Source organism: Hesperophylax consimilis, chromosome 19 (assembly GCF_061612785.1).
Source record: "Hesperophylax consimilis isolate HC1 chromosome 19, BYU_Hcon_1.0, whole genome shotgun sequence".
NCBI classification, from domain to species: Eukaryota; Metazoa; Arthropoda; class Insecta; order Trichoptera; family Limnephilidae; genus Hesperophylax; species Hesperophylax consimilis.
The window spans coordinates 21,505,027-21,522,705 of NC_142854.1; the positions used below are offsets into that span (position 1 = coordinate 21,505,027).

A 17,679-nucleotide genomic window follows, 5' to 3' on the forward strand; every position below is an offset into this window, starting at 1 on the left:
GTGCGCCCTACTGTCGAATTTGGCAGCCATCTCTGGTCTGGAGCCCCAAAATACCTGAAAAAAACCCTTGACTCTGTGCAGAAACGGGCGGTCCGTTTGATAGATTCCCCAATCTTAACAAACGGACTGCAATCTTTAGAGCACAGGCGTCAGGTAGGTATGCTGTCCTTGTTCTATCGGTATTACAATGGAAGATGCTCTGAGGAACTAGCGTCATTGATCCCTTCGGCACCGGTGCGTAGTCGGGATACACGCCAAACGCGCGCCCAACATTTGTACACAGTTGACACTTGTCACATGAGAACGGGTCGCTTCTATGATTCGTTCTTAAGTTCAACAGCTCGGCTGTGGAACGAACTGCCGGCCTCTGTGTTTCCTCCCTCCTACAACATGGGACTCTTCAAGACCCATGTTCACTCCTTCCTCTCCACAAAAAGACCCTCCACACAGCATCCCCAAAGATGACATAGGCCCTGAGGGAAATTATTTTCTTCAGGGCCTCCTGTGTGGAGTAAATATTAAAAAAAAAAAAAAAAATTATTATGAAATTTAAAAAAAATAAAAAAATTAAATTAGTCTAGAACGTGTGCGTAAGTGTTACACTAAATTTGACTTGAATTTGAATTTTCCGTGAACAGGAGTGGTTACAATGGTGACATGAATAAGCTTTTACTCCAGTATGGGTAAGAATGTGACGTTTTAAATGTCCCATATGAGTACATGAATAGCTGCAGTAGGAACATGAATACGGTTTTTCGCCAGTATGTGTGCGTAAGTGTACCGATAAATGTGACTTCTGTGAGCAAGAGTAGTTACATTGGGCATGAATATGGTTTTTCCCCAGTATGAGTGAATAAGTGCCTGTTTAAAAGAGATTTTCGTGAGGAGGAGTGGTTACAATGGTGACATGAAAAACGTTTTTCTCCAGTATGCGTAAGAAAGTGATGTTTTAAATGTCCCCTTCGAGTACTTGAATAGCTGCAGTAGGAACATGAATAAGGTTTTTCTCCAGTAGTTTGGTTCGTAAGTGTACCATTAAATCTGACTTCCGTGAGCAAGAGTAGTTACAATGAAGACATGCATAAGGTTTTTCCCCAGTATGAGTGAATAAGTGCCTGTTTAAAAGAGATTTTCGAGAGCAGGAGTAGTTACAATAGGAACATGAATAAGGTTTTTCACCAGTATGAGTGCGTAAGTGCAACGTTAAACCTGACTTCAGTGAGCAGGAGTAGTTACAATGGGGACATGAATAAGGTTTTTCGCCAGTATGGGTTCGTATGTGTTCAGTTAAATGTGACTTCAGTGAGCAGGAGTAGTTACAATGGGGACATGAATAAGGTTTTTCGCCAGTATGGGTTCGTATGTGTTCAGTTAAATGTGACTTCAGTGCGCAAGAGTAGTTACAATGGGGACATGAATAAGGTTTTTCGCCAGTATGGGTTCGTATATGTTCAGTTAAATGTGACTTGCGTGAGCAAGAGTAGTTACAATGGGGACATGCATAAGGTTTTTCGCCAGTATGGGTTCGTATGTGTTCAGTTAAATGTGACTTCAGTGAGCAGGAGTAGTTACAATGGGGACATGAATAAGGTTTTTCACCAGTATGGGTTCGTATGTGTTCAGTTAAATATGACTTGCGTGAGCAAGAGTAGTTACAATGGGGACATGAATAAGGTTTTTCGCCAGTATGGGTGCGTAGGTGTAACGTTAAATCTGACTTGCGTGAGCAAGAGTAGTTACAATAGGGACATGAATAAGGCTTTTCGCCAGTATGAGTGAATGAGTGCCTCTTTAAAAAAGATTTTTGTGAGCAGGAGTAGTTACAATGGGAACATGAATAAGGTTTTTCGCCAGTGTGGGTGCGTAAGTGCTCTTTTAAATTTGATTTGCTTGAGCTGGAGTAGTCACATTGGAAACATAAATAAGGCTTTTCACTAGTATGGGTGCGTAAGTGAACCGTTAAATTCAATTTGCTTTCGAAGTGTTGGTTACAATGGGGACATGAATAAGGTTTTTCGCCAGTATGGGTGCGTAAGTGCACTGTTAAATGTGATTTGCTTGAGCTGGAGTAGTTACAATGGAGACATGAAAGAGGTTTTACTTCGGCATGTATCTTCGGTACCACTATCACATCTGGAAAAGATGACAGATAAAGCTCAATAAGTCGGTATTTATTATGAAACGATAAGATTATTAAAATTGATTAAACGAAAAAAAATCCATTTTACCTGCACTCTCGGTAATACTTTCAAATTGCTCTGAGCATTCCTTTTTAACATCTGGCAGGTCTATGTTTATTTCCGTATAAGGGATTCCCCCACCGTCACACCCTTTTTCAGGGGGTCCTGGTTTTTCCATGGGTACAGTCTCCACATTAATGCTACCTGAAACAGAACATCAACAAAATGTTAATATTTATTCATTTTCGGGAAATCGACAGTTTAACAAGTGTGTATATAAGTATTATATAGTAAAATAAAACCAATTATGGAATTCCTCCTTGTGACTTTACCTCTACTGAGACAGTATCACATGAAAGAAGTAAATTAAATTTGTGAGAAAGGAATATGAATTAAAAAATTTATGCAAAAAAAAAAGATTATATAAAACGAAAAATTTACAAAGCAAACATTTATAGCCACGAAGAGAGGATGTAGATATAAATCAAATCAAAATAGAGATAAACAATAGAGACATAAACATTATTCACAAACCATCAGAGAAATATTCTTTTATGGACCTTTTGTATTTGGTAAGTTCGCAACTGAAAATATTAACCTTGGATAATACGCTATTGTAATTATTGCAGTCTGTTCAGGCGAGAATTCTGCTTAGAGTTCGTTTTGCTTTGATCAACCTTGAACAGGACACAAGAGCGCGTTGAACGCGCAGGTACATTGAATGGAATCTTGTTTAGCAACTCTGAGCTTAATACAGGAATAGTGCATCCTTATGATGCCTCCGTACAATCAGTGAATCAATTTTAAAGTATGAAGCTGCCTCTGCATAATTATTAAATCTTACTTGTAACAAAGATATTTTATGAATTTATTTTTAATTGCTTCGATTTTGTTTACGTGGATTTTGTAAAATGGAGACCAATCAAGTGATGCAAACTCCAAATGACTTCTTTTTTGTTGTTTGTTTTTGGGGTGTTATGCCGTGTTGCGCTAACTCCTTCTTTAGCCGACGTTTCGGACAGCGTTGCAGTGTCCATCATCAGGGCAGATCCGGTAGATCCGAAGATCCGGTAGATCCACATCTTCGGATCTACCGGATCTGCCCTGATGATGGACACTGCAACGCTGTCCGAAACGTCGGCTAAAGAAGGAGTTAGCGCAACACGGCATAACACCCCAAAAACAAACAACAAAAATGCTTTTGGCCGTGAGAATCTAAAAACTTACCTATCCAAATGACTTCGTACATAGGCAAAGTAGAGTTGATTAATAATATCGATGCTATTAAAAAGTTTTGTGTTTCTTATGATGAAGCCTAACATTTTAGCAGCTTAATTTGTGATTTGATGTTTATGAAGGTTACATTGTAGTTTACAATCAAGGGTTATTCCGAGATCACGAATATTTCAGACTGTTGCAATGTTGTTGTTTTTGTTAAAAGAATAATTTAATAATATTTTATTTTTATTTCTTGAAAAGACAACGTTCTTTTGGAACAAGACAATGTTCTTTTGGAACATTTAGCTACAGTTGATTTTTTTATTTTTTATATTAACCCCACACAGGAGGACCTGAAGAAAATAATTTCCCTCAGGGCCTATTTCATCTTTGGGGATGCTGTGTGGAGGGTCTTTTTGTGGAGAGGAAAGAGTGAACATGGGTCTTGAAGAGTCCCATGTTGTAGGAGGGAGGAAACACAGAGGCCGGCAGTTCGTTCCACAACCGAGCTGTTGAACTTAAGAACGAATCGTAGAAGCGACCCGTTCTCATGTGACAAATGTCAACCGCGTACAAATGTTGGGCGCGAGTTTGGCGTGTATCCCGACTACGCACCGATGCCGAAGTGATCAATGACGCTAGTTCCTCAGAGCATCTTCCATTGTAATACCGATTGAACAAGAACAGCATACCTACCTGATGCCTGTGTTTTAAAGATTGCAGTCCGTTTGTTAAGATTGGGGAATCTATCAAACGGACCGCCCGTTTCTGCACAGAGTCAAGGGTTTTTTTCAGGTATTTTGGGGCTCCGGACCAGAGATGGCTGCCAAATTCGACAGTAGGGCGCACTTTTGTTGGCAATATGTGGATATATTGTTTAAATCATGTTGTAAATTGACACAATCGTTAATATTTATATTGGCTTGTATAGCTTGGCATCATCAGCAAATAATTCAATTTCAATATATGTAGAGACATGAGCGCTATGTGTATGATTATTTGTAATTATTGTTAGATTGTTTTATATAGTTCAATCAAGATCCTGCTGATAAGATAATTGTAGTTTTCAGTAGTAAGCTCATTGGAATTCCCATCATACAAGCATTAATAATCAGACTATAAATACGTATACAAGTGCAAATAAGTTATCCTATTATTTATAATATCTTTACCAAAAGTGAGTGATTTGTGTGGAAAGGTGTTCGAAACCGTGAGTTAGATTACAAAAAATCGATTTAATATCCGTAATCCCGGATAACTACAGTGATTACAAAAAAAAATTGAGAATAAAACTTATAAAACTGTTACTCCATAGTTATCCATAGATAAAAACAAAATTTCTAACTGTCATCATCGGTACTCTACCTCTATTTCAATATTTAAAACCGGGGCAGGTTGTCACATTTAACAGTAAAAAATGGCTAACACTAGAGGAAAGGGTGCCAACATTGAACATGAAGAAAAATTCAGAATAGAAAAAATTACACTGATTTTCGAAAATAAATTAGATGCTATGAAAAAAGATATTATTTTAAAATTTTTAGAAGCAACAACAGGACACCCAAAAAAGCATGGAATTTATGAGTACCCAATACGATGAATTGATTAAAAAACTAGAGATAACAATCCTACAAAACAAAAAAATCGAAAATGAATTTATAAACCTGAAAAAAGAGCACCAGGAGAAAAATACTATCACTAAACAATTAGAAATAAAAATTTCAGATATGGAGTACAAAACCCGCTCTAATTATATTGAAATAGCAGGCATTCCACAAAAAAATGGGGAACAGCAAATTGAAGTGGTGGCAGGAGTGGACCTAAAATACGGCAAAATTATAGAGGTAAAAAGGATACCTGATGCGAATCAATGCACCACCTAAAATACTAGTGCAATTTTCAGATAAACTGACCAGAGACAAGCTTATCGCAAATAGAAAAAACATCAATTATGCTGCGATCAAAGATATTTCAACTGAAACAATATACATAGCTGAAGAACTGAGCTCTTATCATAAGGAACTTCTTTGGAAAACCAAACAAATCTCAAAAGAAAAAAACTATTCATACGTCTGGCACAAAGAGGGAAAAATAATGGCAAGAAGAAATGCAAACGAAAAAATAATTTACGTTAAACATATAGACGATTTGAAAAACATCATATAAATAAAATGGCTCATAATAACAACTATTACAAAAATAAAAAATGGCTGACACTACATTAACCACGGAACCTAGTGCAAAAAGAGCAAACTTACCTAACCTATCAACAATGAACAAAAATTTTAACATACTGCATCAAAATATTAGAAGAATAAACAAAAACTTTGACGGGCTACAAATATTAATTAAAAGTTTAAATTTAACCTGGGCCATAATTATCCTTACTGAATGTTGGTTAACTGATAAACACTACCCTCTACAAATTGATAAATATGTCTCTTACTCCACACTAATGAATAATACAAAGAGTGATGGTGTTATTGCATACATTAAAGAAGATACTGAAGTTGAAGTCAGAGAGATCAATATTAATAACGCAAACTGTCTAAGGATATAAATTGGTAAGGATATAACAGTTCTCGCAATAAATAGATCACCTTCTACAAAAAATCTGTAGCCATTCTTAAACTCCTTATATTTTGAGCTTAACTTACTCAAAAATACTAAGAATGTTTTTATTATGGGAGATATAAATATTGATATCCTGGAAAATGGAAATCCAAAAAAATATGATTACATACATACACTAGCTCACCATGGTGTTAAAAGCCTGGTTGATGAACCTACACGAGTATGCAATGAAAGCAAATCATGCATAGATCGTATTTTTAGTAAAACTGATAAATTAACTCAAACCATTATTTATCCTTCTACACTGTCTGATCACTACACAATACTTCTATCTATTAATAATAAAAATACATCTATAAATCAAAAAAAAAAATCTGTCATAGCAAAGTCTGAAACAAATTGGGAAAACGTTAAAATAGAGCTACAAATTGCTGACTGGTCAAACCTTCTTGAAAATGATGATACTGATGCTGCTTGGAACTATTTTATTGACTTTACTCAGAACATTATTCTATCAAACACCATAACGACAGAAAAAATGATATCTCATAAAAATATTCACATTAAACCCTTGATTAGTCAGAACATTATCAACTCAATCAGGAAAAGAGACGAACTTCACAGAAAAGTAAGAAACTACCCCTATGATATCCATTTACATCGCTTCTACAAAAGATATCGTAACATTTGTAAAAATGTAATCCGTTATGCTAAAGAAGCATTCTATAAAAAGAAAATCGAGGAATGTAATAATGATTCCCGGAAATTCTGGCAGATTATAAACGAAATAACAAACGCTAAAGCCTCGCACAATGTTAAAAACATTAAAGAATTAAACATTGACAGGATACCAACATCTTTTGCAGAACATCCAGAAAAAATCTCGACTTTGCAAACAACTATTTTTGCAATATAGGCTCTAACTTAGCGAATAAAATTAAACAATCTTCATTTACTGCCGAAAAAACAGTGTGGAATGAAAATGCCAATCAAGAAAACTCCCTTAACATAGTCAAGATAACAAGTGAAGATGTAAGAAATACCATAGCCTCCCTAAACACAAATACCTCATCGGGAAATAAACTGATATCAAACTGAACAATTAAATATCTACTAAATGAGCTAATCTACCCACTGACGTACCTTGTAAATCTTTTAATAAGTAAAGGTATTTTTCCCATACGTCTTAAAATTGCTACGATTATTCCAATATACAAAATCGGACCCAAAAATGATATATCCAACTATCGACCAATTAGTCTATTACCTACACTATCGAAAATATTGGAAAAAGTCATAAAGAAACAAATGGTTAAATTTTTGGATGAAAATAAAATATTATCAACGACGCAATACGGTTTTAGGGAAAACCTGGGTACTGGTGATGCTATAGCTAAAGTAACAAATACAATTATAAAAAAAACTGGATGAAGGGTAAAAATGCTTGGCAGTTTTTATTGACCTTCAAAAAGCTTTTGATACAATTGACCATGAAATACTATTTTTTAAATTAAAAAAATGGAATAACACAAACAACTCTAAATCTAATTAAAAGTTACTTAACTGGAAGAGAGCAGTATGTACAAATTGGTAAAAAAAGTAGCAAAACTCTATCAATCAAGTACGGTGTCCCTCAAGGAAGCGTATTGGGTCCAATACTATTTCTCATTTATATTAATGACCTTATGAGTCTTCCCATTGAAGGAGACATAATTAGCTTTGCAGATGACACTGTCATTATATTCAATGAACAAAATTGGACAAGCACACATAAAAAAGCGGAGCAAGGTCTGACTGTACTCCAAAACTGGTTAAAAGCAAACTCCCTTACATCAAATGTGAGTAAAACTAAATATCTAACATTCTCTAAAACCAAAAGAGGTCAACCAACGAATAAGCATACACTCAAATTACATGAATGTCTAAACAAATATCCGCAATGTTCTTGCCCGAATATAGTCCAAACTAAAACAATTAAATATCTTGGGATCGTAATTGACGACAAACTACATTGGGATGCTCACATCAAAGAAACCTCAAAAAAGCTAACAAAACTCATCTATTTCTTCAAAAAATTACGAAATATCTTATCAACTACAGATCTAAAGAGAGTATATTATGCTCTATGCCACTCTCTACTGGAATATGGAATAATAGGATGGGGCTCAGCATCATCAAACCATCTTAAACAACTAAAGAAAACTCAAAATTGGATCATAAAGACCATATTAAAGCACCCCGTAAGGACGCCAACTACTGATATTTTTAATCTGTTTGATGTTCCAAGTTTACAAAAAATCTATGCTAAAAATATTCTAGTTCATCACTTAAAAAATAAACCAGAGGCAAACCCCTCTCGCGATCATAAAACCAGAGCCAAGCAAACAGACAAACTAAATATTCCATCATCTACAATGGGAACATAAAAAAGGTTTTTGTCCAGAATGAGTAAGTGCCTTTTTAAAATTAATTTTTATGAGTAGGAGTAGTAACAATGGAGACATGAATAAGGTTTTTCGCCAGTATGGGTGCGTAAGTGCATTGTTTAATCTGATTTGTGTTTAAGTAGGAGTTACAATGGAGACATGAAAGAGGTTTTTCTCTTTGTGTCTTCAGGATCATTATTTTATTTGGAAAAGATGGCAGATAAATCTCAATAAGTCGTATATCTATAACAAAACGATAAGATTATCAAAACTGAATCAGACCGAAAAAATGTATTTTACCTGCAGTCTTGGTAATATTTTCAAAATGTTCTAAGCATTCTTTTTTCACATCTGGCAGGTATATATCTATTTCTGTATAAGGGATTCTTCCTCCATCTTCTTCTCGGGGTCCTGGATTTTCCTTAATGGGTACAGTCTCCACATTTTTTTTTATTTTTTTATTGTTGATACATTTTTTTTTACAATATTTCATATTTCAATTTAGTAATGTTGGCCTCACTCGGTTGTTTACCCGTGCTGGGGCCCCCATTTTATAATTTAAGAATTTATACATTTAAAAAAAATAAAAGAAAAACAACATTAAAATAAAGATAAATTTAAAATAAAAAATAAAGATTAAAAATTAAAATATAATTATAACACTAAAAGAAAAATATCAAAAGAAAATGTAAATCGGCATTTATAATGATATATGTGTTTGTGCGTGTTGCGTGTTTTATATATTTTTTTTTTGTGTTGCGTGTATATGTTTTATTCTTTTATGTTATAGTATTTTGGTAATATTGTCTTTTTGTTCTTAATAACATTAATGCATTAACATTAATGCTACCTTAAACAGAACAACAACAAAATGTTAATATATATCATGAGAGCTATGTGCATGATTATTTTTATTTCTTGTTAGATTTTTTTATATAGTTCAATCAAGATCCTACTGATAATATACTTGCCGACTTTGCAGTAGCTAAGCTAATTCAAATTCCCATCACATAAAAATTAATAATCGGGTTGGTCTATTATGTCGATTTACATCTGAAATATGGATACGATAGTAAGTTTTTTAAATGTTAATTAATCGATGTCTAATGTAAACGGTACAATAAACTAGCTTAGACGTGAAATACACTGAAAAACATGGAACATTATGATTCAGATTTGGAAAATAAAATAACTTCATGTTAATTTATTTTAATTTTATAAGTAGGTTCTTTACCATTTGTTTGAATAATTACGACACACTCTTTTGAAAACGACACTTAAATTCAAAGCATGAGTTCAAGTGTTCATTGAACCAGAGGTTAAGAGAAACACAACAGAATTGAGTAATTTTCATTATACTAGCTGAATTATCCAGCGTCGGCCGGGCTTCACGTTAACGTTCAAGTTTTTTCTGGATTTTGAACGCTTATTTTTATCTTTTTTGTATTTAATAAATTTTAAACTGCCATACTAGGCTCATGCCTGTAATATGGTAATCGTATATGATTTTTGTAAGAATAACAATAATAAAACATAACGGAAACAGAAATTGTCATGGTAAAACAAAACAGAATGTTATGGTCAAACAAATCTTATATTATAGATAGGGATAGATTTTCAAAATCTCTTGTAGATAGTCGCCTTCATCTTGTTTAGAAGTTCAAGTGCGCAAAATGTCGGAACATCAATCTCTGAATATGTTTTATTCCGAGATTGATGTTCCGACATTTTGCGCAGTTGAACTTCTAAACTACTGTTTGTAGATATGAAAATCAGACTCTCTTCTTTGTACAAACAGATGTAAAGATGATGGATAGGTCCATTAATACAAAAATGACAATAAATTCTCTCATTTAATAAATTAAAACCACAATTTCCTCTGAAGACAGAAGATTTGTGAGTAGCAAGTAGGTTCGTAATATAAACCATTATTTTAAGTGTCATTTTTATATTTACAATAAGGAATTATGAAATTTTCTTCAGGTAGGTAGGTACCATAGTTTTGATTATTCCAATTGATAGAATCTAAAATGGACACCATTGGAAACGGAAAATACAAACAAATTTACAGACGTACATAAATGATCAACGGTCGACTTAAAACAGAACTCCGCTTCGCTCTTTTGAGAAGAGAATTTTTGGAGTGGATTGATTTACTTTAATAATAAAATATGACGAGGCAACATTTGACGAATTAAGAACTGTTTGCGAGCATAATAAGTTAAACGTTTTCTTAGATCATCAGTTGCGTGTAAAGCAATATTCCAAAGGTAAAATTTTGAAGTGAAATAACACAGAACTGCGCTATATAATTATTATTATAAAAATTAAAAGTATGGACGACAATAGGGGAAGTAAAGAACAAGCAGCTGTTCTGATTATTTGCATCGGAAACACTTCTGTGATATGCAATGCAACTTACTAGTTGGCTGAACACTTTCGGCATACTGCAAACATTCCTTCTTCACATCCGGGAGGTGGATTTCAACATCCTTATAGGCCATTTCACCTGAGCCTTCTTCCTGTGACCATGGTTCAGTTTTGATAGAAACACTCTTTGGGTTGGAATCCATGGCACTGCTGTGATAGCGTCCTGTTGTGTAATGATAATTATTCTCGACTAAAAAATAAGAAAGGACAGTAACAAAAACTCTCTCTTTGAACAGTTCATATTAAAAAGAATCAACACTTATTTAAAACCGCTATTATTTTTCAAAAAAACAATATGTTTCGTAAGCAATGCTTACTTCTTCAAAATTTACTTAACCAATGGTACCACGAAAAAGGTTTGCTGTTTTTGAATTAGCGAAAATGACTTTTGTGATGTTCAAACAGGGTCAAGGTTAGATGAACTTACTAATCGCTTGATTTTAATGTTTGACAGCGGCCGTAAATGAACAATAAACAAACTCATGTACTCTCTTTTGTCTCTCGTGTTATATCGCGAATGCTGTTTAAACTGATAATAATAATAATATCTTTATTGTGATAAAACTAAAACTATAACTATAGAAATACATGAAAGACTGTTTTATGTACATTGGATTATAAATTAGATGAGTATAATTTTATCAACGGAAAGTAATATATAAACAGTAGGTAAAATAAATGTAAATAATAGAAATGTTAATGTAGTTATGTGTTAAGGTTTATCATAGCCCGCCTCACTAGGCTTAGCCTGTGTTGAGGCAGCTATCTACCAAGTTTTATTTATAGTACTATTACGTACCTACAATTATATAACAATACGAACACGCAATAGTTAGGTAGCATAAATATCAATACAACATTTACCAAGTTCGTTTATAGTCCTAATAATATACCTACAATTATATGAAAATACATACAATAATTAGGTTGAATCAATAGCTGCGAATTTGGATGAGTGCGCCGGTAAAGGCCCTATCATTACTTTTGATCCAAATTTTTACGCTATCTTTGAAATTTTTTTGTGAATGACATATTTTTGTTTTATCAGAAAGAATGTTGTAAAGTCTTGTCGCAAATTACAAATGGCATAAATCAAATGGAATCTTCACACTCAAATTATTGCAAACAAAATAATAAAAACCATGCACTTCTTCAGAACGATACGAAACTTCCTCAACTCACAACACTTGAAAATGGTTTATTTTGCACTCTGTCAATCTATTATTGAGAATGATATCATAGCGTGGGGAGGTGGAACTTTATCTGCACTAGACCCAATCATAAAGGCACAGAAAACTATTATAAAAATAATTCTTAGGCTTCCTCTAATTACTGACTCGAACTTAATCTTTAATATTATGAATGAGTTTGATGTTCGGCAGACATACGCAAAAAACAATACTCACTCACCTATACACAAATAAACATACATACTACGAAAGAAGATCTAATACTCGCTGTACTCGAAGCAATAACAAAGACTTACTTCAAATTCCTGTAACGCACACTACTTTTGGACAACGAAACTTTAGATATCTTGCGACAAGACTTTACAACATTCTTTCTGATAAAATCAAAACATGTCATTCACAAAAAAAATTCAAAGATAGCGTAAAAATTTGGATCAAAAGTAATGACAGGGCCTTTACCGGTGCACTCATCTAAATTCGCAGTTATTGATGCAACCTAATTATTGTATGTATTTTCATATAATTGTAGGTATATTATTAGGACTATAAACGAACTTGGTAAATAATTTATTGATATTGATGCTACCTAACTATTGCGTGTTCGTATTGTTATATAATTGTGGGTACGTTATAGTACTATAAATAAACTTGGTAGATAGCTGCCTCAACACAGGCTAAGCCTAGTGAGGCGGGCTATAATAAACCTTAACATATAACTACACTAACTTTTTTTTATTTACATTTATTTTATCTACTGTTTATATATTACTTTCCGTTGATAAAATTCTATACTCATCTAATTTATAAACCAATGTACACAAAACAGTCTTTCATGTATTTCTATAGTTATAGTTTGAAAATTTGTCACAATAAAGATATTATATTATTATCATATTGCACCCTTTTCAACACTGTCTTTCAAACACCGTTTGAAATAAATAAAACTATATTGCAAACTTTTCAACACTCCCTTTCAAACACTTGTTTCCAACACTCTCTTTCAAACACCGTGACTTTGGATTTAATTGAATTCATTAATAAATTATTTTGACACAAGAGAGAGTAATAGTTACACGATTCATTACACGTGTAACTATAGGTCATAAGTACTGATATTGTTTTTATTGTAGAATTAGGTTATTTTGGTAAGGAATAAAAATGTTAATACTATAATTGGAAGTTTTGGAGATGATTTACTGTAATAATAAAATATGGCGAAACAACTTTTATTACACATCGATGGAGGCAACTACTTGATGAATTAGGAACTGTAATAATAAGTAAAACTGTAATGGCATAATCAGTTTAAAAAAATCTTAGTTTGGCAGTTTCCAGTAAAGAAATATTTCAAAGGTAAAATCAAAAGCACCGATGGACGACAAGAATGGTAGAAAAAAACAGGTGGGTGTTCTAACTGCGTCCATCTGAAACACATCCATGATATACGTAATGCAACTTACTAGTTGGATGAACACCGTCAGCATACTGTAAACATTCCTTCTTCACATCTTGGAGGTCGTTTTGTATATCTGTATACGCCATTTCACCTGAGCCTTCTTCCTGCGACCGTGGTTCAGTCTTGATGGAAACACTCTCTGTGTTGGGTAGATCCATGGCACTGCTGTGATAGGGTACTGTTTTGTGATGGTAATTGTTTTCAGCTGAAAATTAACAAAACCTGTTACAAAACCTCTCTACACAAACATTTTATATAATTTTCAGATGAAAATAAAACTCAAGTCGACTCAAAACATAATATGTATTGTGTAAAAGCATCTTCTTGGAAAAATAACTTAGATGTATTAACCAACTAATCATCACGCCGTTTTCTCTGCAGGGGTACGCAGAGAAGACGGACCGTAAAACAACTCGGTCTTGGCAAACACTTCTTGCCTCATTCACATTCATACATCGTCTCATACATACTCTTCTATTATTCTGACTCTTGACTCGAGTATCTGATTCACTTGATCGCGCCATGTCTTCCTCGGGCTTCCCCGACTTCTGCTACCATTCGCATTTGCATCATGTATCTTCCTTACACTCCTTTCTTCGCTCATTCGCTCTACATTCCCAAACCGTCTAATCGTCCCTTTCAATCTTACTCTTTACACTGACATCAGCCTTGCACTCTTAAATAGGTATATTGAAACTATAAACTAAGAGATAGAAGAATTAAATTAATTAAGCCCATACCCAATTTCTACCGATTTATAACAAGTATTTCGGTAACTGTTTAAGTTAAGTTCCAATTATAAATATATTTGAAGAAAATGTGCATACATTTTTAATGCCGAAACGTTGATTATTTGAAATTTCCTCGATAGAAAAAATCGAAAAGAAAGGTCCGAAAATTATTAACACATTTTGTTCTGTTATTTTATATGTAATAGGCATGAACAAATCCACAGTGTATCTTTAAATGCAACTAAAGCATTTGTCGAGAGGTGTTGGCTCTATTTCAAAAGAGTCGTGATTTATTAAATATTTTCACCATTTTCTCTTAATAATTACCGTTTTTTAATATGAGCGCGCTCCCTCTAACATTCGTATTTACATATCTCCCTTTTCTAACCATCTTTGAGCGCTTACTACGGGGTTAAACAAGATAGAAGATTAATTTCCGAATTGAATTTCATATTGAAAACATTTGTTTGTGATATTATAGTCTGCCCCACTTTTCTTAGACTAGTTGCATTGAAAATGAATCCCTAAAGATAAAGAAAACAATATTGGTTTATGAACATTACGGTGAAATATAAAACATACTTGTTGACGCCTATTATTGATATTGTGTGTAAATGCTAGACAATGTTTTAATAATGATTTTTACTAAATGGAATCCAGTAAGCTCTTTCACTCGGGTTCAAGATTAGATGAACTGCATTAATAATAGCAAGGTTTTAATATGTGTTAGCGGCTGTGAGTCAACAATTAACAAACATCTGTACTCTCGTCCGTCACGACACGTGTTAACCTGGTTGGTGTTAGGTACCGCAATATGTTTATTTTATTTTATTTATTTATGTCTATTCATGAATACACGTTTTACAAATTATTACAGTGGTTTATATTGCAGTACAGAGAAAAAAAGTACAGAAAAAAGGTATAAAAAATGAAGAACATAGGTTGATTTAGGTAAAACTGTGTGTGTGTGATATTATATGTAACGTGAGCACCTCACTAGGAAAACCTGTGCTGAGGTGTTAACGTATTTGTGGTTAAGGGTGACAGGTATTTATGTGTTGTGGTAGAAAGTTATTATTATTTTTTTTTTTTTTCACAGACAAAAAAACACACAACACAACACAAACAGACATGAAAACACACTTCTATATGTGAGTGTATGTATTTGTGGATTATTCTTGATGAACGTGTTTAATATTTAATTTTACTTATTATATTTTGGTTATGTTTGGTTTGGAATTATAATCTTTTGAATAAAGTGAATATCTTGATTTTTTGGCTACGATATGTTTTTTGAGAAAGTTTGTAGATGAATGTTATAACACGAATTCTGTATAATCTGATCAATCAAGTGTTAAGCAATATATTCTCACAAACACAAAACAAGGAGTTGAGAAGTTACTTAGTCAATATAACTAGAACCTACTTACTTAAAGGCGAAGTGCAGCGGTCACTTTTAAAGCGTTGAAGCAAAGTAGAAGCTCCTCAATTATAAAAACTTTGCTTTGAATGTGTTGGTTATTGAAATAATCCCAAGTGACATAAATTTAACACCATTATTGTATTTTTATATGAAATTACTTTAGAAAGACGGAGAAATAACAATTATTGACGACAAGAAAACACAAGATACGGAGACGCCAACTAACGTTAATCTGACTTATCCACTAGAGACGGTCGATATTTCTTTCAAGGTTAAATGGAACCGGTTCCTCTGTTGTCTTTGGAACCGCCCACATGATTCTTCTTAGGAACAGGCTATTTTGAAACTAGTTTCTTTTGGAATATTTATTTTATTAAAAATGAAAAATAATTAATTAACTATTAAAAAGCAATAAAAGGTTAGAATTTTTGTGTAACCGGTACCTTTTTCTTAAAATTTCTCTAACTACAGTCCAGTTTTATTTTCCACTAACTACTCGACTAAATACTGGGGTGGCAAATTGACAGATCTGTTCTGCCGAGTAATGATTACGGATGGATTTTATTATTAAATATAACAAATAAAACTCAAGGATTTAAATTTCCGAAGTAAAACGCTTTTAGGAAGAAGTTTGGATACCTTTTTTTTCAGTGGCAAGCAAAAAGTATGAAAAAAGTCATAATAAAAAGTCAAATTATATTAGTAGTAGGTACGTAACACAATGTACCCTTTGGAATATTTCGTTTGCGAAGCAATCCGAGACGTTCTTCACGTATCTCGGATTTGGTAATCGATGAATTCTGACCAATGACGTGACTGCTTTAATATCGATGAATTCTGATCAATGACTTGAGGGATGTGGTTTCGAATGATTTTTGACAGAATCGATTCCTTGTTCGATGACATTTCTTAAACCATTGTCTCGGAATGTGTGATGATTTTTGATAGAATCGATTTGTCCGAAATCATCGATTGTGCCCATCGCTAAACTATATCCACCAGTGAAAAAGTGCTGGGTGATTTGTATTATTTATTATGGTTTGATATCGTGAACTTGATCTACGCTGCACGTTGTTTTCATCCCATAGAACTGACATGTAGAAATTATCATTTTTCTGTTACAAAATACTTTTGGAGGGTTATCTTGAATCCACAATGGAGTGCTGGTACCGAACCTGATGTATGGAAGTGAGGCATGTAACTGACAGAGAAAGGATGTAGGTAGACTGAATGCTGTAGAAATGAGATCCCTGAGGCGTATGTATGTAAAACCATGTGTGATCGTGTGAGAAATGTGGAAATCCGCAAACAGAGCAAGGCTTGTGTAAGCGTTATAAGTAAGATCATAAATGGACGCTTAAATGGTTTCGGCATGTAGAGTGAATGAGCGAAGAAAGGAGTATAAGGAGAATATATGATGCAAATGTGAATGGTAGCAGAAGTCGGGGATGCATAAGGAAGACATAGCACGACCAAGTGTTACACTCTTAACTTCGCTAATTCGCTCTACATGCCCAAACCATCTAAGCGTCCCTTTCTTAACCTTACTCATTACGCTTACACCAGCCTTGCACTTTTGCGGATATCCACATTCCTTACACGATCAAACATGGTATTACCACACATACGCCTCAGGAATCTCATTTCAACAGCATTTTGAAACGATTTGTAAAAAATCAAATCCATACATACAGTTTTACTTCAAGACTGGTGAAATTTTGCACACTTGACCTTCAAAACGGGAGGAACAGTGATGTTCAACACTGATTTCGTAATTTGGCCGTCACGCGTCAAGATCTCTTCTCGGCTTTGCATTTTCTTTATGACGCATCAATTCTTCAAACGGGAAACAACTATATTTATAATAATGGAAAAAATAAGGTATTTTGCTTGTATAAAAAGCACATAAATTCTTTGGCTATTATTAGTGTTCGCTGAGTAATTAATACACTTTTTCATCACGCACGATGGCATTTTGGTACATTTAAGGGCAATTTACGCCACGCGTGATGGTTTAGGATCATAAATAAACCACTCTAGGACTAAAACTA

General features: G+C 33.7%; 1 protein-coding gene across 1 annotated transcript; it reads right to left on the minus strand.

Moving 5' to 3' along the window:
* Positions 1 to 607: 607 nt before the first annotated feature.
* On the minus strand, positions 608 to 4,679 carry LOC149414981 (uncharacterized). The gene is made up of 3 exons (XM_089643148.1): positions 4,571 to 4,679; positions 2,229 to 2,384; positions 608 to 2,133 (listed from the first exon to the last, which is right to left on the minus strand). The coding sequence occupies exons 2-3, from the start codon at positions 2,356 to 2,358 to the stop codon at positions 950 to 952; spliced, it is 1,314 nt and encodes a 437-aa protein (XP_089499274.1). The 5' UTR covers positions 2,359 to 2,384; positions 4,571 to 4,679; the 3' UTR covers positions 608 to 949.
* Between the last annotated feature and the right edge of the window lie 13,000 nt (positions 4,680 to 17,679).

Bases quoted from the DNA above. Each gene is read 5' to 3' on its own strand.
- LOC149414981 (XM_089643148.1), bottom strand. From the start codon at position 2,358: ATGGAAAAACCAGGACCCCCTGAAAAAGGGTGTGACGGTGGGGGAATC. The intron at 2,134-2,228 runs GTAAAATGGATT...CATCTTTTCCAG, and splicing joins AAGTATTACCGAGAGTGCAG to ATGTGATAGTGGTACCGAAG.